At 37.7% G+C, this 24,371-nt stretch overlaps 2 protein-coding genes across 5 annotated transcripts; one reads left to right on the top strand and one right to left on the bottom strand.

Annotated features, from left to right (window-relative positions):
* Positions 1 to 100: 100 nt before the first annotated feature.
* On the bottom strand, positions 101 to 1,997 carry LOC132113711 (serine protease inhibitor Kazal-type 1-like). Its single transcript, XM_059521644.1, has 4 exons — positions 1,868 to 1,997; positions 1,241 to 1,263; positions 628 to 731; positions 101 to 396 (listed from the first exon to the last, which is right to left on the bottom strand). Exons 1-4 carry the CDS (start codon positions 1,914 to 1,916, stop codon positions 342 to 344), a joined length of 231 nt encoding a protein of 76 aa, XP_059377627.1. The 5' UTR covers positions 1,917 to 1,997; the 3' UTR covers positions 101 to 341.
* Positions 1,998 to 3,440: 1,443 nt separating this feature from the next.
* On the top strand, positions 3,441 to 23,685 carry LOC132113709 (casein kinase I). Of its 4 annotated transcripts, none has more exons than XM_059521638.1 (11): positions 3,442 to 4,114; positions 4,347 to 4,453; positions 8,143 to 8,269; positions 8,356 to 8,454; positions 10,670 to 10,753; positions 14,689 to 14,828; positions 16,153 to 16,231; positions 18,043 to 18,117; positions 18,602 to 18,708; positions 18,917 to 19,065; positions 21,760 to 23,685. In XM_059521638.1, exons 1-11 carry the CDS (start codon positions 3,992 to 3,994, stop codon positions 21,765 to 21,767), a joined length of 1,098 nt encoding a protein of 365 aa, XP_059377621.1. In that variant the 5' UTR covers positions 3,442 to 3,991; the 3' UTR covers positions 21,768 to 23,685. The 4 variants fall into 4 exon arrangements, with proteins under 4 accessions (XP_059377623.1, XP_059377621.1, XP_059377624.1 ...); XM_059521641.1 differs by having other exon boundaries at positions 3,443 to 4,114; positions 18,917 to 19,029; XM_059521640.1 differs by lacking the exon at positions 21,760 to 23,685 and having other exon boundaries at positions 3,441 to 4,114; positions 18,917 to 19,070.
* Positions 23,686 to 24,371: the final 686 nt, after the last annotated feature.

Genomic DNA, 24,371 nt, shown 5'->3' with positions numbered 1-24,371 from the left:
TTAAGTTTCAGGAAAAGTATGCTCACGTGCTACAAAATTCTGCTGTTGTCCTTTTCAGGACAGAGCCATCATATTTATGTAGCATAAAGAAGAAAGAACATTTAGATTTTGAATGTGGTTTATTTGAAATTCTTTTTTTATTCATTTATTAATAAAATAGAGCTCTTAAATGCTTCACTTGCATGTGATTACATGTTGACAAAGCAATGTCTGATAAGGTTCCAATAGCATTATGTCTTCATATTATACTGATTAATGTATGATAGGAAATCACGCTGGTTGGTGCTGTAGTATCTATATGGAAAGCCATTGTGGATACTATAGATGTAACAGCAGTGAGTTCAGGACGTCTCACACTTTCCTACGTGCTTCAGGCTGACATTCTTGCCACGAATCCTAAACAGAGAAGACGTGTTAAAAAGAGGCATGAATGTTTACTATGTCTTGTGCTTTTTTGTAATAGATCATTTGTCCTCATAATGAAAACTGGGCTGTTTACTAAACCTTGGGAGGTTTGTTATTGATTCAAAGCTGACATCTGGGCTTAGCCTGAGATTTCTCACATCTGTTGCCCCAGACCTTCTCAAAATGTTGAATTTACATAGCACAAATGTTCAGTTCACGTACTTGTTCTCCCACTGTAGCATGCACTCATTGGAGTATGTGACACCATCATCTCCACACACTGGATTGTACTCACGAGTACATCCAAAATCAGGAACATTGTTGTCCTATTATGTCAGAGAGATTCCCAAAATCAAACCAAATATATAATGACACTTTACCACCATTTTACTTTATTATAAACTACTGTTCAAAGGTTTGGGGTGACTAAGATTTATTTTTAAAGATATTAATGATTTTAAGCAAGGACATTTTAAATTGATCAAAAGTGACAGTAAAACAGTTATATTTCAAATAAATTATATATATATTCATTAAAGAATCTTGAAAACATTGTATTAAGGTTTCCACAAAAATATTACACAGCATGACTGTTTTAACACTAATAGAAATAATAAACATTTCTTGAGCACAAAATCAGCATATTAGAATTATTTCTGACTGATCGTCTTACACTGAATACTGGAGTAATGGTAATATTAATGTTTTTACTGTATTTTTGATCAAATAAATGCAACCTTGGTAAGCATAAGAGACTTTCAAAGACATACAAAATTTTAAATAGTTACTGCAATCTGGTAACTTTAAAATATAAAAAAATTTTCCTTTAACTTACCTCACTCTGTTGTGCCTCTGCCACTGTGGAAACAGTATTGAAACAATTATATTTGAAAAAATAAAGCAAGAAAGGCGCTAATGTTGCCTGCTAAAATTCCAGACAAGTCTTTAAAAAAAAACCTGGTTAAGCAAGTTTTGTACTTTCTTTTCAACCTATTGTATATCCTTTACGCATTTACGCTTCTCTTGTTTTCCTTTTTTTATGATCTTTAGAAAAAAATGAAAAAATTCACATTTAAGTAATTTCAACATCCTTTTATGTTCTTCAGTGTATTTGCATGGATTAACAGTATCTCAGTTCTCATCAGTGTCAAATGTAATTTATCACTGATCTCTACAACATGTATCACAAAATGGGTCTGTCTGGGTTAGTGAATAATATCTCTAAAGAAAAACCTTATTGCATGAACTTTCCGGAAAGCAAACATCCATATGTTAAACAAACATTGTGTATCTCAAACATGTTTATTATGACACATCAGTGTCACATGATGTACTGTATTTTAATCAACAATAGTAGTCTGACTAGTGTCTATCTGTATTTGGTTTTTATTAAGATTATTATTACACAATATTCACATTTCATTATATTTATGTACCATAAAATGCCCATTTTGATACTTACCAGAGAGGTAAATGAGAACAGAAACGCAGATCAGAATAGCCAGCTTCATGGTCACAGTCGTTGTGTAAGCTGAGAGTGGGGAAACTCAGCAGGTGTATCTTTGTATCCAGGGATCTATAGTTATATAGCTTTTGAAATCAACCAACACTCCTCCCTCCCTCTCATTGTTTTTGCCTACCCAGAAAGTACCTGACTGATGACATTCATGCAGTGGTCCACAAACAATGACTAAGGGCAGTTGGGACTAAGGTCATTATTTTGTGGTTTTTAGATTAGAGATGACTTTGTCAATAAAGTGACTCAAAAAGAAACTGCTTCTGTTTCTTACTATTTATACTGGCTTTTTATTAAACGGAAATAGCAATAGAAAGCTGTTGCATAAAGCATAAAGTACCTCTTGTCCATAAGAGGAGCACACCTGGATCATCAGAGGCCTAAGTAAAGGTCTCATTTTAACAGGTCTTTATTAAATGCAAAATGTTTGTTGCAGAAAATGATGTCTCATTACCTGTGATTGTTTTTAGTCAGTAAATGCCTTGTTGGGCTTATAGACTGTATAAAAGCAGTGATCATTGCTAATTTGCTTTATTTTTAGTGGTTAAACCAGTCCTGCAAGCACCCCTAACACCTCACATTTTGTATGTCTCCCTATATACAACACATCCATTTCAGGTTTGCAGTCTCTACTAATGTGATAGAAACTGGGAGACACAGAAACTGTGCAGTGCTAGGGGGTGCTGGCAGGACCACTTTGAAAAACACTGCTTTATTGATTAATCCCTCCATATATTAATTAATCCCTCCATATATTGATGGCCTCCTATCAGTTTGGGATGTTTTTGTTGTTTTTATAGGAAGTCATGATCATTAAATCTTATGTTGTTCATCTTGTCACTAAACATTCCATCAAGAGATTAGCGAATAATTTTGATGAGTAGTCAAAAGGAACTAAAACTATAATTAAGAGGGACGCGTGCAATATATTGAATGAGAGAAACATTTAAAGGGATAGTTCCTCCAAAATCATTTACTCACCCTGATGTTGTCTTTCTTTTGAAGACATGGCAGAATTTTAAGGCGGTAAATCTAGTAACCATTATTATTTTAATGCAATATTTTGTTCCATACAGATAAAATGTAATTCTGTTTTAAAATAGTGTGTGTTCTGGAAGAAATACATCATCCTGGGGAGCACATGATGATTAAATTTACTTTTCTGCTGAACTTTTATGTCTCACTAGGTGGCATCAGTGAACCATGGAGCTCAGGTCCCCGACGCGCGTTACCGTGCACAATCATCGCGAGAACATATCAAGTCTGTGGAGCGATACAAATATAAAGGAAATGCTGTGAGAAAATACCTAATAAATGTGGTACGCAGATTACAGTTTCAATAATTTCTGTGTCATAGCCCTTGAGTATAAAAATTAAACTTTGAGTTAAAATAACATAACTAGGACACTGACTTCACAATAAACATCCTCAAATTCCCCTGCGCACCCTCGCGTTTCTCGTCGCGCGTTCCCGCATCCCCACTGACATCACGCGTGAACCCCTCCCCTGCCCCCGGCGGCGCGCTTTAGCGCGGTCTCGCTCCTCTCTTCAGATCAGCAGAATCTGTTCATCTCGAGACGGACAAGATGGCGAATTGAGTGGGTTGCGCTTTGAAAAGAAAGCAGCGACTCACGCAATTTCTTCAACGTTAAAACGCCGGTTGCCTTGATGAACGTTCGAATAAGCTGGGAAGCGCGTTTTTAAGAAGAAAAGTCGCCTCTCAAAGCGAAGAGAGCGTCGAGGGCACCGACTCCTCCGTGTCCTGTCGGGCTAAGCTGCTAGTCAGCTATTTGGGGAATTGCTGAAGAGAGAAAAAAACAGCCACAACCTCAGGGGAAATAGTCTTGTTTTTTTTTTTTACCTTAAATGTCGAGACTGCTAATCTATGATTGAAACCAGTGTCCGTTATCACCTCAATTTCGTCGTTGTGAGTTGTTAAGGACACCGCTAGTGAGGATAACCCGATTTTAGGCTAGCTAGCATTGTTTCTGTTGGACTGAAGAAGAGAAAGGGCAGCCTGAAAACCTCACCCGTTCACACAGTTTCAGAGTACTTCTCGTATTTTAGGACATGGCCAGCAGCAGTGGCTCTAAAGCCGAGTTCATAGTCGGTGGGAAATACAAGCTCGTTCGGAAAATCGGATCTGGATCCTTTGGTGACATTTATTTGGCAATCAACATCACAAATGGAGAGGTAAAGATGAAATGGGTGTTTAATGAATGTGCTGAATAACTGGGATAAGAAGATTGAGGGCTTTATACATCTGTCCAGCTCATACATCAACGATGTTATTGCAGATTTGAATAGTTTTCCCATATCAAGTTATAAAGGATAGTGTACCATCACATATTAAACCAACATCCAGTGCTTTGGAAACCATCTATATGTAGCAGATAAGTAATGATCTTATTTTTTTATATTTCAGGAGGTAGCTGTGAAATTGGAATCACAGAAAGCCAGACATCCTCAACTTCTGTATGAAAGCAAGTTGTATAAAATTCTCCAGGGAGGAGTCGGAATCCCACACATAAGGTGAGTACAGACGTCTGATTATAAGTGACATTATAATGGAATTTGATTTGGGGGTAACAGGGCTAGTATGATCTGGTATATATATAGTTTTACACTCGTGTCGACAGGCTAACTAGCCCGTTAATTAGCGTTAGCTTTTCTATGAGTCGACTGAAAGATCGGCGTTTATAAATGTCTTTAAAAACGTTACGCGATCTCTCTTATGCGGTATAAGAGTGTAATGAATGAGATTTTATCACGAAGTGTGTGTTTCTGCGCTGCTGAGTAACATTACTCAGGAAGGAACGAGTGGGAAATGGCCGCTGCTCTTTTGTTGTGTTTGTTCAACATGTCCTCCTCTCGATCAGAAAATGGCGGATGAGGGAAAACAAGTTTCAGGGCCTAACGTTAGCGGGGCTGCTGCTCTCGTCTCAAGGTGACTGAGCCATTCGAGGGCTGTTATTATTGTCAAAAAATCTTTTTCAAAGAAAAATGTCAAATCAAAGAGTCGTTTTTATAGTACATAACTATAAACGAGTTAACCATTGATACGGTAGCTTCCAATAGCCGTTTCTAGATGCACATTTGAATCAAACGTAGTCCCTGTCCTCGTTTGAAACGGAAAAGGTAGAGTTTGTCACGTATGTTTTACATGTTCTCATTGAATGCAAAACTTATGACGTTATTTACATTCTGCAGAAGTGCTCTACGTGTTACAGTATTGGTGTGTATGTTTATCTTTGCTATTTCCTCGTGTAGTGTTGTGTGTTTGTGTGTGCATGTATTAAATATAATTAAATGCTATTGATAGTGTGCAGTATGTAACAACCATTTTTAACCCTCTTTTTATGGGATATTATTTAGATAAACGTTTCATGATAGTTTGCTGTAAAGAGGCTACCAACCCTGAACTTTCACATGTTATTTTCATTGCAGTTCTAAACTGTAGAATTGAAACCAAAAGCAATGTCAGATAAGTTCATTTTTAATTAGCTGAAAGACCTGACAGATGTCTTTATCTGCTTTCAGTTTTTTTTTTAACTCTTATGAACCTCACATATCGGCTCAACCTGTATTGCTGTGGCAATTATGCATTTTTTTTTCTTTTTACATTATATGACAAGTATAATGTTTCCCACAGGCCAAATATACATGTGGTTGCATACGGTGGAAAAGCATTACATTACTTGCTGGCTTAAAAGGGTCTGGCTACTAAATGTGACAAATAACATGATCAATAACACTATTTTGATTTAGTGAATACTTCTATTAAAGTTTGTTTCTATTAATATGTATTACATATTTATTTCACAATAATGAGTCCCATGACCAACCTGAGCAGGGAAATGTTTCGTCCTCGTGTGAGATTCCTGATCGCTTGTATTTCTTTTGAAATTACTTGAATTTGTCTGTGAAATATCACCGGACAGCGGTAAATGTAACTGCACCTCATTTCTTGCAACATTTCCAACCAAATCATTTGCTCTTAACTGCTTCTTTACCTAAAGGCAAAATAAGTGCTTCATCAACCATGATTTTGTTGCGCATTAGTTTCTAATTTCATTGTAGATCGTAATATATCATTTAGTAAACTAATCCAGCTGTCAGAAGGTAATTTGTTTACATGTGAATGCCCTGCCTCTGCCATCAATGAACTGCTATTACAGATAGCACTTGGGAGTGTATTTCTATGGCATCTCATGCTGACAGCAGCTTGGCTGATCAGAAGTCTGAATCGTTAGACCTTAGCTAGGTATTTAACCCTCTGCGGTTAAGAGTTGGGTAACCCCTGTCATGGACGGATGGATTTACCAAACACTTTAAGGACAAGTCCAGGTGCAGCCATTAGTTATAACTAAAAAGTATACCATATTATACTCCCTTCTAGATTAAATCTACTCCTTCTAAGATATGTGGATTGAACGCAGGAAAAAGTGTTTATATATATATATATAGATATAGATATAGATATATAGATATAGATATATAGATATATATTATAATATATATATATATATATATATATATATTATTATAATATATATATATATATATATATATATATATATATATATATATATATATATAGAGAGAGAGAGAGAGATGGATAGATCTTTTTTTTTTCTGTGCCACTTTGGCTTGAACTGGTTTAATGAATCAATTGAAGTTTCCTGTAGAAAATATGCATAAAAGTACTGGTTTCAGTGGCTGGTTTACCAGATCTTGGAAAACCTGCCATACAAGATCCCCTCCCCTCTCTCCCCAAAAACCACTCCCTGCCTTTGCTAATCAAAGAAAAGAGCTTTGTGGGTTCTTCAAAGTCTTTTATGTAAGCTCAATCACAGGAAAATATCTACTCCCTCTAAATATATATACATTTACACCAATAGGCCTTCCTCTATGTGGTTAAATACAAGGCAGTTTATTAAGCTTAAAATGTTCAGGCAAACTGTTCAGCGTTCACCTTAGTTTTTCTTTGAAAAGAGGATGAGTGTCCCACAGACAGGCTTGTAGTTTCCATATGCAAGAGATCACCGTTCATACCACCCTGCAGCCCAAGACCAAAACAGCTTTCACAGTTTTTATATCGGCAGTTAGCATGGATGTCATTGCTTCTGTGATATAACCATCACAAAGATTAGGAGCCAGTCTGTGCTTCAAAGTACGTTTTCTATTGTCATTGTGAAATTGTAGATGTTGGTTTGCTGGCACAGATGACCGAACAAACACTACTGTACTGCTGCACCTTGTGTTCTCAATAGCTCTTTGTTTAGGAGACTCTCCAGCATGATGGTAGGTTGGCGACTGCTGTAGCATGGTGCTCATTCTAAAACCAACTCTTTTGAACCTCCACCTGCTAAGTTGTGTATCTGAGTCCTTGTTGTCAAAGTTGAAGTATTTGTAAGAGCCACCTAGTTAATTTTTTTGAATACCATTAACAATTTAGCACTGCCTCAATAGCCTGAAGGGGCAAAAAAAGAACATGTTATAGTTGTTACTGCAGACTCTACATGCAGTCATGTCACTAACCAGGATATATTGGATGCCATTGTCCATGGGGTGTGCCATGTAGCTCCAACACTTCCTTAACTGATAAGATTCATGCTTTATTGGCTCAATATAACTTAGTCAGCTCTCTTAATTTTTAATGGTGCTTTAATTAGACGTTGACCGATTGATAAATTTAGCTGATTAATCGTCCGGAAAGTCATTATTTTTTCTGGGTTGTGTCCGGTGCTTGAGCCGCCGAAGCTTCTGCTGTCATTATACGGTCTGAGAGCAGCCTCTAGAGGCAGAATCACTGTCGCCAAATGCTGCTTGTTTTTACATGTAACGCTGCGAGCTGCACAGAACCAGGGAGCAGGATGTTTCAGATGCGGATTTGAAACCTCGACAACAGAATAGTGTGTATACAGTATATCATAATGTATGTTTTCATATCACGACAAGATGCTGCATTAGTAGGACTGCTGTCAAGGTTGAGCGCTATTGGTATTGGTCGACCTCTGTTTTTAATTTAATTGTTATTTGCTTGTGCTAAATCTCATCTAGTACACTTGAGCAGTATTGTGAATAACTGAACTGATCTAAAGGATCTGTTTTTTGAAAGGCATAACTTTCATTTTCATGCTTTTGTAATAATTGTCATGCAGTCTTCTTGTCATCTGTTGATTTTCATCGATATGTGATACTGTTTTTTTTTTTTTTAGGTGGTATGGCCAAGAAAAGGACTATAATGTCCTAGTGATGGACCTGCTGGGGCCAAGTCTGGAGGATCTCTTTAACTTCTGTTCCCGCAGATTCACAATGAAAACTGTCCTAATGCTTGCAGATCAGGTAATGAAGGGTTAACTCAGGCTTTTAATAGCAGACATTGAATGGTGCTGTGGCACCATCTTAACCTGGTTGTTTTACTTTTACAGATGATCAGCAGAATCGAGTATGTGCACACAAAAAATTTCATCCACAGAGATATCAAGCCAGACAACTTTTTAATGGGTATTGGCCGTCACTGTAATAAGGTAAACTTTCACAATTTCCCTATTTATGTGAGAGTCAATTTAAAGATTTTAAAAGTGACAAGGAGGATTGTCTGCGAATAAGACTGCAGATCCGAAAGTTTTCTGTTACATTGAGACTTTCTCATGGACAAACACTTGCTTGAGAGCCTGTGATAGTTCTGTTTGATGTTGCTCTGCTGATTCGGGATGGTTGGGTTCTACAAAGAATGTTTGGTGGGAAATCATAGGAGCAGATAATTAAAACTGCATTGAGTCCTTAGACAGTGTTTACAGCTTAACTTCTCAATGGTTTGAGAATCACTTGACGGTTGGGCTGTGGACATGGATTGTATTTCTTTCATTACTAAAATGGAACTTGTGCATGATATGTGACTTGTGGTTGAGTGTATTTATTTTATTTATCCCTTCGCCTAAGAGCCATTGAAGTGCTTTGCACCCTTATTTCTCTCTATTCAAATGTACAGAAGTTGCCTGATTTGTATTTTGTTTCAGATAACTCGTAATTTTGAGCCCTTGCAGACAGGCAACATTTGGCAAATTTAATAAAACAATGACCTACAAGTGCAAGCTCTGATGGTCGTCGGACAGTTCAGATCAGTTTCCACTACAAATTCTGGTACTTTTTGGTACTTCAGTGAAGCCTGTATTACCATTTTTGGCAGTGCTGTTTGGAATAAATGTTTATTATTGTGTGTCTGTGTGAATGCCAGCCTCAAGCTTTTATTTTTATACAAACACATGAAATTGTCACCTTTTTCACTAAAACTATGGATGCACACGCTCTGCTTTTGGATGTGTAGCTATCAACATCCACCCTGGAAAAAAATCGTAGTAAAGAAGTGCAGTGAACTCAGCCGACGAGATGATCTGATTTATCTATTGCATTGCAAACCTATTCTCTTTCAGTGAGTAATTAAAAGGCCTATTCTCTCGCATTATTTACTGCTCTCTGCTTACATCTCTTATATGATCATTACCACTCTTAATCCTGCCCCCAGTAAAACATTTTTCAAGATTAACAATCTTAACTTTGACAAAAAATAAAGAATGTGGATGTCTTTACCATGAATGGTGGAGGGCAACAGGTGACATCAGTTCCACATGAGTCTGTCTAAAAATGGAAATTTGAGAAACCATTGTTAATGCTTCTTGTAGTATTATTTTCTTAGATTAATTTAAAGTTCAGGCCCAGATATTCCTTTTTTTTGCAGCGTACTTCAAGTCTGACATTCTTCTTGCACAATCCCCCACTCTTCTGTCACTGGATAACCGTACTCAGCTTGGCACCATTGTTAACTAATAGCTTGTTTTGTTGCTTTACCCTGGGCTGCTATATTTAAGTTTCCAATGTCACTTCCACCGAAGATGTCCCATCTTGTCTTTTGTAACTAAACTAAATCTGCTTTTGCAATAACATGCAGGTTAAGTCATGCACCTTCTGAACTGCATGCTTTTTTGTTTTGTTCTTCAGAGCTTCATCCCTACCTGATTTGGCCTCTCTACATGCCAAAGTATTCTAGCCTCTTCCTTACTGTAGGTGGTCCAGTGATCTGTCAAAGACAAAATGCAATATTTATCCTTCACAGGGCTTTTAAAGGGGTGGGGCTCAGTTTTGGTTGGTTGCATTTGTTCTCAAAGCTTCTCATGGCTAATTTTTAAAATGAGTGCCCATTGTAATGAATGACCTTTAGAGTTTGCCCTTAATTAACCCTAGTTGTGCCATTAGTCTAGTTCACCTCATGCTAAGGTGGGCTTAGCTTTTAAATGCTGTATGGCACAGCTAGTGTTAAATGCAGCTGAATGTTTATGGATAAAGTCTTGGCAAAGTCAAAAAAGAGAATCAGGCTTGGGAACAATTAGTACAGATGAGAGGAAGATCACTGGGTTGGGCGGCCAGAGGTGCCATGTACAGTTTGCCTCTATGGCTCGAGAACAGATGAGGCAAGTGGGCCCTGCATTATATGGTTTGAAAAAACAACAGCTATCGGCTAGTATCTGATCCTGGGCTTATGGGAAGATGTCTGCCATTAGCAGAGCCTCCTCTGAGTTTGAGCTAGGACGCTTGCTGGTGGATGAAGGGTTGCCTTAGGCTTTCTCTTCCCTCCCTCTGCTCCTCTCGTTCTTTTTCTGAGCCTTGGTGTTGCCTGTCTGCGCTGGCCGTGTGTGGTTGTCAGCAATACTGTTTGATGCACTGCACCCTCTATTGTCTGTTCAGTGTTTAGAATCTCCAGTGGGGAAGAGGAAAAGAAGCTTGGCTGTTAGTTCTTCTCAGGACCCATCTTTCTCAGGATTAAACCAGGTCTGAAACCACAACCACCTCCTAATAATCGCCCCAAAGTTCTTTTGATTTGATGATTTTATTTTTTGCCTTTTGGAATTTTTTTTTTCGTTTTAATTTTGATTTTCAACAATAACCATTAGCGTTTGTTGGCATTAAACCAGACACACATGCTAAACTAGAGATTTAAAGGGGTCATATGACGTTGCTTAAAAGAACATTATTTTGTGTAAAAAAAAAATGGCTGCCGCGATCAGCTCCAGTTCCCGTGTCTGAGCTGTGGCGCCCCACAGATTTGTGCAGAGTGGAACGTGATCATTCCTTCCTCTGTACTACTAGATTTAACATGAATAAACATGACTGAAAATCTCATGCCTCATGTAATTGATCAATCTGTGTTTCAATTGAGGAGAGATATCAACAATACAGCGTGGGATGTGATCATCCCTATCCCCTTGGAGTGAGTAGGGCACGTGCGTGCCATCAGGTAGTCGTTAGGAATGCACTTGGCAAAAGGAGCGACATAATTTCCTCATTATCTTCAGCTGGCATGTTCTTGTGACAGCGCACCATGTGTCCTTCAGCAGATGTCGCTGTTTTACTGTCATGTTTTTTTTATTTTATTGTTGTTAGCATAACTGTTGCAAATAAACATTTTATATTTTAAAAAGTAAAAAAAAATCCTATATAAAAACTAATATATATATATATATATATATATATATATATATATATATATATATATATATATATATATATATATATATATATATATATATATATATATATATATAAATAAATAAATAAATAAATAAATAAAACTTTTTAAAATATAAAATGTATATTGCTTTTGTCACTTGAACATCCCAGTTGAAGATGAGGAAATGTGTCGCTCCTTTTTGCCAGGTGCATTCCTAACGACTAACTAATGGCACGCACATGCCCTGCTCACTCCGAAGTCCCCACTCCAAGGGGATAAGGATGATCACTTCCATTTGTAATTTGCCCAGGTACCAAATACTAGAATAGCTACTATTTAGCGTGAACTAACATGGCGGCAGCCATCAGCCTGTATAGATCAACTAACACGGTTGATATAAGTGTTAAAACTACCAAATAGATTTACTTATATTTTAGAATCGGAATATCGTTCATAATACAGTGAGCATGTTTGTGAATATTTTGAAGAAAAAAAAAATGATTACATGAATGTCCTCTTTCTACACACTCCATCGTCTTATCGCCTTTTTTTTTTTTTTACACAAGTAATGTTCTCCAGTAGCTTGTTTCCATTAAGCATTATTTCATTTATTTGTAAGGCTGCTTTGTTTGATTTATGTTGAAGTGTTTAATTTTTTTTTAATGGTGAGTCTTTTTTGGTAATCAGGCTCTCAAAAATGATGTAAAAATGTGGATTTAGAATTATCTGCCAATATATTGGTTATCATATTTAAAGAATTATCGGTATCAGCCAAAATTTTCATATCGGTGCAATATTTACAGGTTGTGAGTCAAAACAGCCAGCGTGGTAGGTTCAAGAAACAGTCCTCCGTTAAATGCGTTGTACACGCACATTAATATTTGGGTTGTACTGTTATAGAACAGTGTTCTAAATACAATTTAACTGCTGATTTCTAGTTGCGTCCTCTTTTGGAAGGCCAAACAAAGTAGCTTCGCTTTCACAACGAAACGGCATCTTCACGACATGAAGGCGGCAGCAACAATACTGCAGGAAGAATCAAAGTTGCAAAGTTCCTTTCTTTGCGTGAACATTTGGGCAATGTTATGCAAATCTTCCCATGGGGGTGTGTTTAAATGAGGCGTTTTAGCAGGCCATGGATGAGTTTTAACTTTTATAAAGAATATCTCTTTGGGTTTGAGACTTTAGTCTTTGCAACTTTATGGATCTTATCTATGCCCTAACAGGTTGTAACACTCAAAAGAAAAAGGAAAACTCGAAATTGCATCATATGACCCTTTTAACTTCTAATCCAGATTTAATGCCACATTTCCACCGGAATTACCCAGAACAATTGTACCAGGAACTTTTTTCCCCCAGGAACTATTTTCCCCCCAGACCTGTTGCTTTCTGCGTTTCCACCACGGTCTAAAGTACCGGGAAGATTAGGCAGATATTCTGGTGAAGTAGGTCTGCGCGCATTTCACAATACAAAGTACGCACGTTTTAGACTTGCATTCTCGGTAGTTCAGACTTTGCGCATTCAACTCAGGAGTGTGATGTCCGCGATGACGCAAATCCGGTAATTCTGCAAACAACAGCGTACTTGATGACATCAGTCAGCCCGCCTCCTTGACTACTGCAATTTTCCTCTCTGTATATTTACAATAAAATGAAAACGGATATCAAAAACCGCTGCCACCTTTAGTTTTAATTTAAACATAATCGCTGCAGAGATGTACTTAGTTCAGGGAAATGTGTATATATACAGCCATTACAAATGAAACAAAATGTATAAATTGCCTCTTTATTTTCATTTTAACATATAGATAAAGTGAATAGAAACCAAAGATTACCTGTTAGATTTACCCGCAATCATCATGTTTGGCACCTAAGTCCCACCCACGAAAGTTCCGGAACTTTGAAAAAGTACTACTTCGCCAGCAGGGACTTTCTGAGGGGCGTTTTTTTTTTTTACCCGGAACTTTATTTAATTCCTGGCTCCTGTGGTGGAAACACACCAAGTACCAGCCCGAAGTCCCTAGTTCCTCTGTAAAGTTCCTGCGGTGGAAACGTGGCTTAAGAGATTTCTGTACAGGCCTAGTTACACTGTATTGGGTGCTTGTTCTTGTTGCAGCACACATCTTTCAGGTTGTCAGCACCACTTTGTATCACCAAGGCTTGTTTTCCCGAACCAGCCACCTAACGTTGGAACTTGTTGGCAGATTGTTGCTAGCCTGCAACTAATTGCACAACATGGAAATTGTGGCTTGGTATTGACCGGGTTGATCTTTTAAACACCTTTTTTTAAACGGCTATTTGTAGTCATCTTCAGAGCACTGACAGGAAGTTAAAATGGCAAAATATTAAATGTTTCTGTGGGTTTTTAAAGTGGTGGCCAAGTACTTGTACCTCCGGCTATTTCAGAGGAGAAAGGGCTCTTACATAAGTTGAAAATGTTTAAATCAGTTTGGCCAGAAAGCCACTTATTGAACGCTTACTCTTCATCATTTTAAGACACCTCAGATTGTGGGTTCTTGATACATTTGTCTCAGCTGTTTTCCAGTGCTAGAAGGAGCACTTTAAGGTGTCTTAGCCGCAGTGTATCATTTTTCAGGGTTTTGTTTTTACACATTAAAATGATTGAGAAAGAGGTAAATCATAAAATGTTTGTAAATTTCTAGTAAGATTTGGTTGTAGTATTTTCTCCTCATTTGACCTCTAATGGAAGTGGAATTGCATGGTTGACGTAACTAATTGTCTTGACAAGAGGAAATATGTTTCAAATCCCTGGTTGAGCCAAGAAAACAGTGGCACGGCTGAGTGGATACTTTACAATATGGCTGCTGCCTCCGTGAAAAACTGGTTGGGTGACGCACTTTCGCTGGGCTGAGTCCTGTAGGTGTGTGTGTGGGAAACAGGTTCTGAGTGGCGTTCTACTAATGAGAATGATATTTCAGTCAGTGGCGGGCTCTTAAAGCTGACTCTTACATCTCTGTTTGAATATATATATATGGTGTTTCCTTTCCCAGTAAGCTTCATTTGCGTTGTAGACTCTGACCCCATCGCTTCATTGATTACAGCCACTGGATGTATAGTTTTTGTTCTTAGGTCCAGGTAATGGGTCAGACAACTCACAAGAGGAAGTTGGAAGAAAATGAAAAATGAATTTGTGGACTCAAGTGTGTGTGTGTGTGTGTGTGTGTGTGTGATTCTTAAAGTCCGTTCTAAAATTTAAATGTCTGTTTATGCTTCTCTTTTCAATTTATTTGTATAGTTGTTCCTCATCGACTTTGGTCTGGCCAAGAAATACAGAGACAACAGGACACGACAGCACATACCCTACAGAGAAGACAAAAATCTCACGGGCACAGCTCGCTATGCCAGCATCAACGCACACTTGGGTATCGAGCAGAGGTGAGCACTCCTGCTCTACTTGGTCAAAATTTGCCCATTGTGCTCAAATCCATGTTACAAATTACAGACAAATTATTCTATTTGCAGTATTTGTAATAGAGGTGGGAGGAAAAAAATCGGTTCTCCTTTACATCGCAATTCTTTCTTCAAGTTAGAATTGATTTGAAGCTGTTTTTTTTGTTTTGTTTTTCGCAAATGGCATGTGTGCATGGTAGAGAGGTGGGCTTCATTGCGTAGAATTGGTATTGTTAGACGTGCACATTTGCTTGACAGTGTGTGCTTCCAGTCTCTAGATATGCATTAATTTATGCCATTTGGAATGCAGTACTATCAGATGCATGAAACCCGCACACTGACAGACTTTCACGTGCACTGTTTGTTGTCCTGAAGCTCAGTCACAGCTGCGGTTAAATGCACTTGCATCTCCAAATACTTTTACATTAAAATTATGTAAATACAGCCAGTTATGTTTTCAGAGCAGGACAGAACATCTGATATTGAAATGGATTTGTGCATTAATGTAAATGCAGACTGTTAAAGCTGCCGCTGTCTTAGAGGTCACCAATAATGCTGAGGAAAAAAGAAAACCCCATAACTAGACTATTGTCTGTAAACATTTGGAACGCTTATTTGAAATAGATAAGTATAGTTAATAAAAAGTAGTCTGCTGATATAATAAAGTTTGCACTAATTCAATTTCATTATAAAATGAAAGTGTAGCCATGTGCAATTATATTGAAAACTGAGAAATGTGTCCCAGTGTGATATTGAGTTAATGATATATCATAGTAATATCGTAATTGAATCGTGAAACCAGTGAAGATTCACACACCTATTTTTAAGATGGCAGTACTGACATACAGAGATTACAGGTATAAACAAAGCATTGAAACTGCTATTTTGGTTAAAATGTAAAGTTCTGTTCGCACAGAACAATAATTAATTAGTGTTCAAAAGAACACCATTTTTGCTGTTGAAATTAGTGGAATTTTTTTGTAAAATTTATTTTCACTTAATTTTAATGCACACTTGCAAGTTTTAATTTCTTAAAGAAAATAAAAGAAAAATTTTACTGACCCCTTAGCTCTCTGAAGTCTTTTGGAATAACAAGCAGCAATATTAAGTGATTGATGGGCTGTGCTTGCTTGCCCTTTACAAAGGAGTGGCATGTCAGTGGTCAGTGAGTAAATTTAGGAATTGTTTACTTAACCAACCCTGCTCATTTTCTATGCACTACTTTTGCGTTTTAAAGGTTTACAAGTTGCCCTCAAACTTTTAAAAGCCTTCTGTGTTGATTCTTAATCATTTTATTTCATCTTAACAGTCGCCGAGATGACATGGAGTCGCTAGGATATGTGCTGATGTACTTCAACAGAACCAGTCTGCCATGGCAGGGACTGAAGGTAAGCAGTACAGATAATGCAGGTGTTTATTTATAATAGCTGGGTTTTAGATGGGATCGCACTGCATGTCTGAGGCAGGTTTGTTGAACATACTTGTTCTTGAGACATTGATATATAGATTTTTTTTAAAGCATGCCAGTAACTTCAACTTTGTGTGGTTTGAATGTAGGTTATATTGTATTTAGAAATGCTCCTTTATATAATTAAAGCAGGAGAATACTCCTTAACGTCACTGAATATTACCAAACTTTTTATAACTGTGGAGGGAAAAACCTTGAACCCAAAAGAGCTTGGCAGCAGGGCTCCAGACTGTGCCTAAAATTTGCGATCGAAAATATTAATTTGCGAGTGATATTTTTGCCAGCAACTACAAATTTACATGTAATGATTTAAAAATTTGCATGTAATGCCTTTTTTCTTGATTGTTTTGCGATCACATCATTTGTTATGTTGACGTAATAAACTGAGACGATGCGCATCAAAGTTTTAGTGGAAAAACAGTCCTCATCTCTGCCGAACACCAGCACACCTGCTAAAGCTCCAGTTGTGAGAGAGATCGAAAATGACTGCGACATGTGAAGTAAAAGCGCAGAAAAGCAGTGTCTATTTCATGTACAACTTGAACAAACTACAACAGGTAAATCTGTCAGCTGTGTGGACGTTAGCAATATCGTTAACAATTCTCGTTTATAATCCATACTGATATGGCTTCTTATCAAGATCTTTAGTCTATATGCTGTGTTCTGTTAATGCGTGAACTTCATATTATTTGTAGCGCACTTGCCATCCAATAATCATAATACACTTTCTTACCTTTTAATAGGCGAAGTATCAGCTTTTAAATTCTGCCAAATTCAGTTTTGGTGCTCTTTCATTTGGCATGAGCGATCGCTTTAGCGCCTCAGTTCAAGCAGCACGTGAACCCATCATATCTTTGTTTACTACTATAGTACGAAATAAACATGAAAGGACAACAAAAGGCATATTATAAGATGCCTACAGTACAACTTACTGAAATATCTCATGTAATCACTCATTCAGTGTTTCAAGCTCTGGAAAACTAGTAAAGCTTGGAAACAATGCCATGTGACAATACATTTAACGGTGTCCATAAGCTCTTTAGTCAGCTAGACACACACACAAAAAAAAAAAACTTTTGCCAAAATATAAAGAAAGAATACAAGGAGCTAAAGATAAGATTCAACACCACCTATATAAATGCCTGTTATTAATGAAGATAAACAGACTGGATGTGTGCAAGACATGTGACAATATTTATAGGATGCATTGAGGAGGAGCCCAAACTATACTTAATGACTAAGTGATGCTGACATAATTATGTCCCGTGATATTGGTACAGATTCTTTGTAATAAACAATTATTTTTGACTGTATATTGTTCTGAAGTTAGAAAAGACATTTAGTTTCCACTTTAAGTGAACCATAGTTTCTCAGGACCATCTACAAGATGGATTAAAATGCTAATTAACATGAAAAAAGATGAGATATAAACACATGACATTTTGACTGAATAATAAAATTAAATGGATAAACACATTTATTCTGTGGTACTTAGGAAAAATCATTTGCCGTCTAATTTAGTTTTTTATAGGAGCCTGTGGCTCCTTCTTAATTGATTTTTGTCTGGAGCCCTGTAGGCAGTATAAAACAGGATAACAGGTGGTGCCTAAAAAAAGTGCTTTAAATCTTCTTTCAGCTGGGTTATTTATGGCCGCTAGCACTGTGAGATTGCACACTGATGGACAACCAGTACCAGATCATAGTGTGTAACTTTTTCATTTTTGCCCACAGGCTGCCACAAAGAAACAGAAGTATGAGAAGATTAGTGAGAAAAAGATGTCAACCCCTGTCGAGGTGTTGTGTAAGGTATGTTAAATTCTACACGTCACAGCAAGGCTTTTCAAAAGTCTGCATTCATACATCGTATACATGCTACTAAACCTCTGCTCAGTTTAAAGGTTGTGATGGTACAATTCTTAGGCTCCATGAGTATTCAAATTAGTTATCTCCAGGGCATTCAGTGCTGCTAAAAAGACAAACTTGGTATCAATATGATGCTTAAACACAGACACACAAAATTATCCAAGTGGCTAAGGATTATAGAGGTTTATATTTTGTATGTCAGCCTACAAACTATGTACAAACATCTAGTTGCTTATAATAAACTCTTATCATATGTATATCATCCACCAGGCTTCTAGCCTACTAGACTGAAATTTCAGACAGCCTTTTTCCTCAGTGCCAGCTATTCATTATATGATATATATAAAAAAAAAATTGGTCAGGTTGACATATTTATGGAGCTTGGTAATTTGGTTCTTTCGTTACATGCGTTTGTCTCTTTCTCCAGGGTTTCCCAGCAGAGTTTGCCATGTACCTGAACTACTGCCGTGGGTTGCGTTTTGAAGAGGCACCTGACTACATGTATCTGCGTCAGCTTTTCCGCATTCTTTTCAGGTGCCTGACAGTTTCTTGTTACCTCAACACTCCCAACTGGCCCAGAATCGAAAGGCACACCCTAGTCACAACTTGTTTTACTAGTAGAGGCTGAGGGGAAAAAAGGCATATCTTGCCAGTTGTGAACACCTTGTTTATTTCATTACTTGTGATATATAAATTAATTTGATTTGTATGGGTATACTCACTCTCACTTGATCACTTGCAGGACTCTGAACCACCAGTATGACTACACATTTGACTGGACCATGCTGAAGCAGAAAGCAGCACAGCAAGCGGCCTCCTCAGGGGGACAGGGGCAACCGGCACAAACCCCCACAGGCAAGCAAACTGACAAACCCAAGAGTAACATGAAAGGTTAGTAGCAAACAGCCAAGCGACGTTTTCAGTGCAAAACAGAGACACCAATTGCTTACATTTGTAAAAACAATAGTGGATTTGGAATATTTGCTCGCAAAAACATTCATGAAATGCAAAGAAACGGTGTTAGTTCAAGGATGCACCCCAAAAAAATAAAATAAAATTCAATTGGTATGTCTTGCAAAAGCAAAGACGTCCTTGGGAAATTTGACTACTAACTTTACCAAAAGATGTCTATTCTTCTCTGGGACGAAGGGATGGCTTCATAATCATTTCTGTGAATGTCAGATACCCATCCCTTAAATTAACCCCTTTCTAAATGGGATGCTCTGTTTGACAGTTTTCTCCCAATCATTGTTCCTGGATCTAACACTTGTTAGTCTTGATTATAATGGTCTCTTCAGTACAAACATGTTTACGTGGGAGTGATTTCTAACAAAAGACTAACCAAGATCATGCCATTTCCACATCTCTTCATCGACTCTTACTGTACTTTTCTATGTGTTTGGTGTTGAGGGATCTGTAATATTGTTCTATGTTCATTGACTCAACAGTGATGTTTTTTTTTGTGATTCTAGTTGTGGATCTGCTTTCCAGCAAAAGGCATAGCCCATTCTAGGTATATGGACTTGGAGTAGAGGTTTTTTTTTATTTTTTTTTTTATCCTGCATATTATGTTTCTGGAGGCAGGACTGTTGGCGATTTAAAATTTGATTTTAACGAACATATCGGGTCTGTTTTGCACTACATTAACGATAAGTAGTCCTGGTCAGATGGTGTAGGCTTTAATGTAGTCTAAATCTGTTGTGCATCTAATGCAGTGCAGTCTTGACACTTGGAAGGGCACAGTTAAGTGGAAAAGCTGCTGTAAATCTTCCACTGCCGTTTGCTTCAGTGCCCAGTTAAAGTTGGACTACAGCATTTTTTGTTTGTTTCTTATTATTAATGGTATACATCTCAGTGGCTTTAAACATCTATATCATTCTAGCTAGTAGTTGCCTTTGGCGCTTACAGTAGTCCTGAAATTTCTGACAGTTGTGATATTTAAAGCAGTGTCATGCTGTAAACGTCTATTTAATCAACTGAACAGGATTTATTTTTTTCTCTCTCCCTTTAGGCCTAAATGGCCACAGAGGACAGTGGGTTTAATATAGGGACTGTGCCGTCAACCCACACAGGCAGCTTTTCCCAGCTGAGCTTTGTGATCTGTTTCCTCTCTGTTAGACATGGCTTGTAGAGTCTTTTTTTTTTCTTTTTTTAAATCCCATAGTTCAAGTCGTGTTCTTTGTTCACAAATGCTTTGTGAAAAGCAGGAAGGCTGTTTTACACTCAAGGTTTATCCTGAATTAAGGCAGAGAACAACTGATGTTAAAAGTGGCTGGACTAGGAATAGCATTTGCTGATGAGGTGGTATTGGCCTAATCCTTTGAGCACACTGTTTTATTTTGATTGCACCCCACCCCCCTTCAAAAGCCAGGATGCACCAGATATGATTGTATCATTTGGATTTCGAGAACTCCATCCGTTCAAAGATTTACGTATCTTACAGGCTCAGAAATACAGTACTATCCCTTTAAGAATCCTTGGACTGAATAGCCACAGCCAAGAATTTAAGCGGTGACGCTCAGGAGTGTTTGAGCTTAAAAGAACTTTATTTGCTTGGGATTGTTGGTTTCAAACATTTCCGTGCTTGGGTTGCCAGGTTTTCAAAACAAAACCCACCCAATTGCTACTCAAAACTAGCCCAATCGCGTTTCGAGGGGGGTCCACCAGTATTCCAGGGGGCGAAATACATGTTTTATGGAGGGGTTCCTCAAACTGCGGACTTGGCAACACTGTAACGTGCTGCCTTGATGCTTCCTCTGAAGACTTCTTAGATGTGCTCGGCTTGAAGCAGCGCTGATTAGACCGATTGATGTCTGTCATCCAAGTACTGTGAGAGCTATAAGAGATGACTCCTGTGAGATCGGTGATCTCCTTTTTCACCGATATATTTCTTAAAATATCTATTTATCTACTTAGTACTTTCTATATGTATATTATAAGATAATAATAATAAATTTAACTGGCTTCCAATGTTGTTTCCCAATATTCTTCAAAACTGGTCAGAGGTTTGAAAGCATATTAATTGAATTTTTGGATGAGCTATTCCTTTAAATAGTTAATGACACTATCAGCCTTAAAACAGTTTAAGTGTCATGCTTTTATTTGTTCTTTACATTTAGTTTGACATGAAGGCTTCTTGTCAAAGGACAGCTGCTTTGCTCTGACCTTGGTTTATTTAACCGTGGGGTTGTTAACGCAACAGTTGACTTGGTTAGGGTGTCATTCAGCTATAGAAGTGAATGAGTACATTCATCAGTTATGGTTATGGCAAGTCTTAGCTGCCACGTAAACCCGTTCAGCGCTTATGCAGTCATGAGCTAAATGGTAAGCCTGGACTGTTGTAATGAAGAGTTTATCCCTCTGCCCCCATGAGTTTGATGACATGAATGTTTTTCTGAGATTCTCTGCAGCAAGTCTCGACTTTACCGCAGGGAGGGACTTGATGACTTTGCACTTTCTCTCTTCCAGGACTGAATAATGCTTTGACGGGGTTGGCCGCATTGATTACAGTAGCTCAACCCCATTCAGCTGTGTCACTAACTCTTAACCCTCTTCTCTCTATCTATCTGTCTCTCTGTCTTGCAGGTTTCTAAGCATTAAGACAATGTATTGAAGCAGAGCAGAGTGGTCGTAGCAGGATTTGCCTTCCAATCACACCCCGGCATCTAGGATCAAATTCACCAGAACCTGCCAGGCACTGTGGGCAACCTTTTTCCTGTTAAAGAACTTTTGTTCCATATACTATATATGTAATTGGTATATATAGATAAGATGCTCTGCATATATCTATATATTGGTATGTATATACTATATCCACACAGAGAGCAGGCATGGTTTGGAGTTGGAAGCTGTAGCCTTTTCTGTTGTCCTGTCCCTAAAGACTTTTCGCCCCTCCTCCTTTGAAATGGAAAACCGTAGAAAATGGGGATATAATTGCGCACATGCCAATATTTTCCAGAGTTTCTCCTTCAGGAAAGCTGTTTGGGGTCCTTCATGAATTCTCGGTTGCCCTTCAGAGCAGTTTTGGTTCCCCTTTCCCTTCTCATCGTCCTCTCATCACCAAGCGTGGCACGAACCCAGACACTCTTCTGTCAGAATGGAGACATCCGAGACAGATTTTTGTCCTTCAATATTTTGTTTTTTCCTTTCCTCATGCAAAATGAAGCAACTGAGATTAAATGTTTTTTGTTTTGTTTCAAATGTATCCAAATAATTAAAAAGGCAAACATTGGGCTTTGTTTTTCTTTTCTAAAAAGGTAATTACGATTCTGCCTGCTGGAATGTGCTAGAGAGCTTCTAATGTGAAGATTAAAAAAAACAAAAACATTCTAGTGACTACTAGGTTTCTCTTTAGTACGCTGCATTAACTATATTGTACTTGGTATTCTGAAGTCTAAAAAATAAAGAAACTCCACAGAAGCATATTCATTACAAATTAGGCATAACTCTGAACTAAACCTGTATGTTAATTGCTTAGATGAAAATTGTATGCATCTGATCTGGGTTTTTTTCTCTTGGAAAAATGTTCATGTTGATTGAGCAAGTAACCATTTGTACGATTAATTGCTATGATAGGCTTAATGTTCTGTTTTTGAGAGAAAAATGTGCTCACTCCACCATTCTCATTACCATTTTTTTAATGCGTATATATCTTTTTTTTCATTTTTATAGTCTTTCCCTTTATTGAATCAATCGGTTTGGGGAAAGTGTTTTTTTTTTTTGCGCGCTGCTTCCTGTGGTGAAGCAGATCCTTGTGTAAAATATCTCTGGGACTTTCTCTCTGCAACAATTTTTCGCTGCTGTTTGGTAGCGGTCTTTTTGCTCATTTTCTTTTCTTTTTTTTATTGGAAAGAAAATGTTGGAGGGTTTCTTTTCTACATAGTTTTGGGTCTTGTGAGGCAAGAGAAATCTGATTTTCCTTGTTTTCCTCTGCCTTTAGCCAGGACAAATGCACACCGGTAACTTGGCTTTCTTTTTCTTTTTGTTGTTTTCCTTGCCTCCAAACTGTCCCTCAGAACCGGCTTTAAGTACTTTACAGCTGGACATTCTATAAAAGTGTAATTTATTCCCTTTTAGCATGTCAGAATAAATTAAAAATGTCTTCTCAGAAATGCCGTCCCAGTCTCTGTAATTTTACAAGAATGCAAACAACTTGGATTACTGATAAGATTTCCCCCCTCCCTTTCCATTTGTTCAAGTATCTGTCTCGTCTGCACATTTATTGTTGAAGTACAACAGGCCAGGCATCAAACTTTTGTTTTTGAAACTGAAAAATCTAAAGAAATGCTTTAAAAATGAGAAGGCAAGATTATTGGTTTTCATAAAAATGTAACGCTTTGAATGTTTTTGTCTCAAGTGTTTAAAGGGACATCTTTATGGAAATGATCTCAAGATATTGCTGTCATCCAGGAAAGCAGTTCTTGTGCGGGCTGGTGGGTAGTTCTAGGTGCTTGTGGTGTTTTAAGTTTCCAGGGTTTATATCTGTAAATATTAAAATGGCTTCAAATGGCAGGTGTGGAAATTGATTGTTCTTTTTGACAAACCATAGAAATGGCTGCTTCGGTTTCCTCAAACACATGCTTTTGAAATATTCAGCACTGGGTTATTAGTCCTTTCATGTATTACGAATTATAAAGAGTTTTAATTATATTTTTATTTTGCTTATTGAATTAAATGACAAAGTGGTTTAAAATGTGCTGAGAATAGGTCTTACAAAGACTCAAATGGGACACTTGAGGGAAATGAACATGAGTGGAAAGGGGGGCAGGGAATGGAGTTCAGATCAACACGTGCACAAAACAGCTGCTGCCTCACGGGGAGGGAGTAGGAAGGCCCATAGAACAAACCTGTTCAACACAATTACCAGTACGTGTTAGTCAAAGTCCTTTTAGGTCTAAACCCAAAGTTTAAACCTAACTGCCTTATATGATCGTGTACGAATTTACAAATTCTTAATACCTAATTTAAACTATTTGTATAGCCTTAATTCAAAGACGGCCTTCGTTCATAAAGTATGAATGACTTGTTGCCCACTGAAGGCCTCTCTTCCCTTTATGGAGGTGGAGTCCTGACACAGCACGAGTCAAGCGTCACGTGACCGCAGGCCGTACTGATGTAATCTATGCTCTCCTAATGTTAGTCAATATCCCACAGTGAACGCATCATGAAATCAACGTTTTAAAAGCACTGAATGTACC

Source organism: Carassius carassius, chromosome 33 (genome assembly GCF_963082965.1).
Source record: "Carassius carassius chromosome 33, fCarCar2.1, whole genome shotgun sequence".
NCBI lineage: Eukaryota > Metazoa > Chordata > Actinopteri > Cypriniformes > Cyprinidae > Carassius > Carassius carassius.
Note: the sequence above shows the minus strand (reverse complement) of the source record. Positions and strands in the feature narration are given on the sequence as shown.

Bases quoted from the DNA above. Each gene is read 5' to 3' on its own strand.
- LOC132113711 (XM_059521644.1), bottom strand. From the start codon at position 1,916: ATGAAGCTGGCTATTCTGATCTGCGTTTCTGTTCTCATTTACCTCTCT. The intron at 732-1,240 runs GTAAGTTAAAGG...CTGACATAATAG, and splicing joins CAGAGGCACAACAGAGTGAG to GACAACAATGTTCCTGATTT. The intron at 397-627 runs GTACGTGAACTG...TTCTCTGTTTAG, and splicing joins ATGCTACAGTGGGAGAACAA to GATTCGTGGCAAGAATGTCA.
- LOC132113709 (XM_059521638.1), top strand. From the start codon at position 3,992: ATGGCCAGCAGCAGTGGCTCTAAAGCCGAGTTCATAGTCGGTGGGAAA. The intron at 4,115-4,346 runs GTAAAGATGAAA...TTTATATTTCAG, and splicing joins TCAACATCACAAATGGAGAG to GAGGTAGCTGTGAAATTGGA. The intron at 18,118-18,601 runs GTATGTTAAATT...CTCTTTCTCCAG, and splicing joins CTGTCGAGGTGTTGTGTAAG to GGTTTCCCAGCAGAGTTTGC.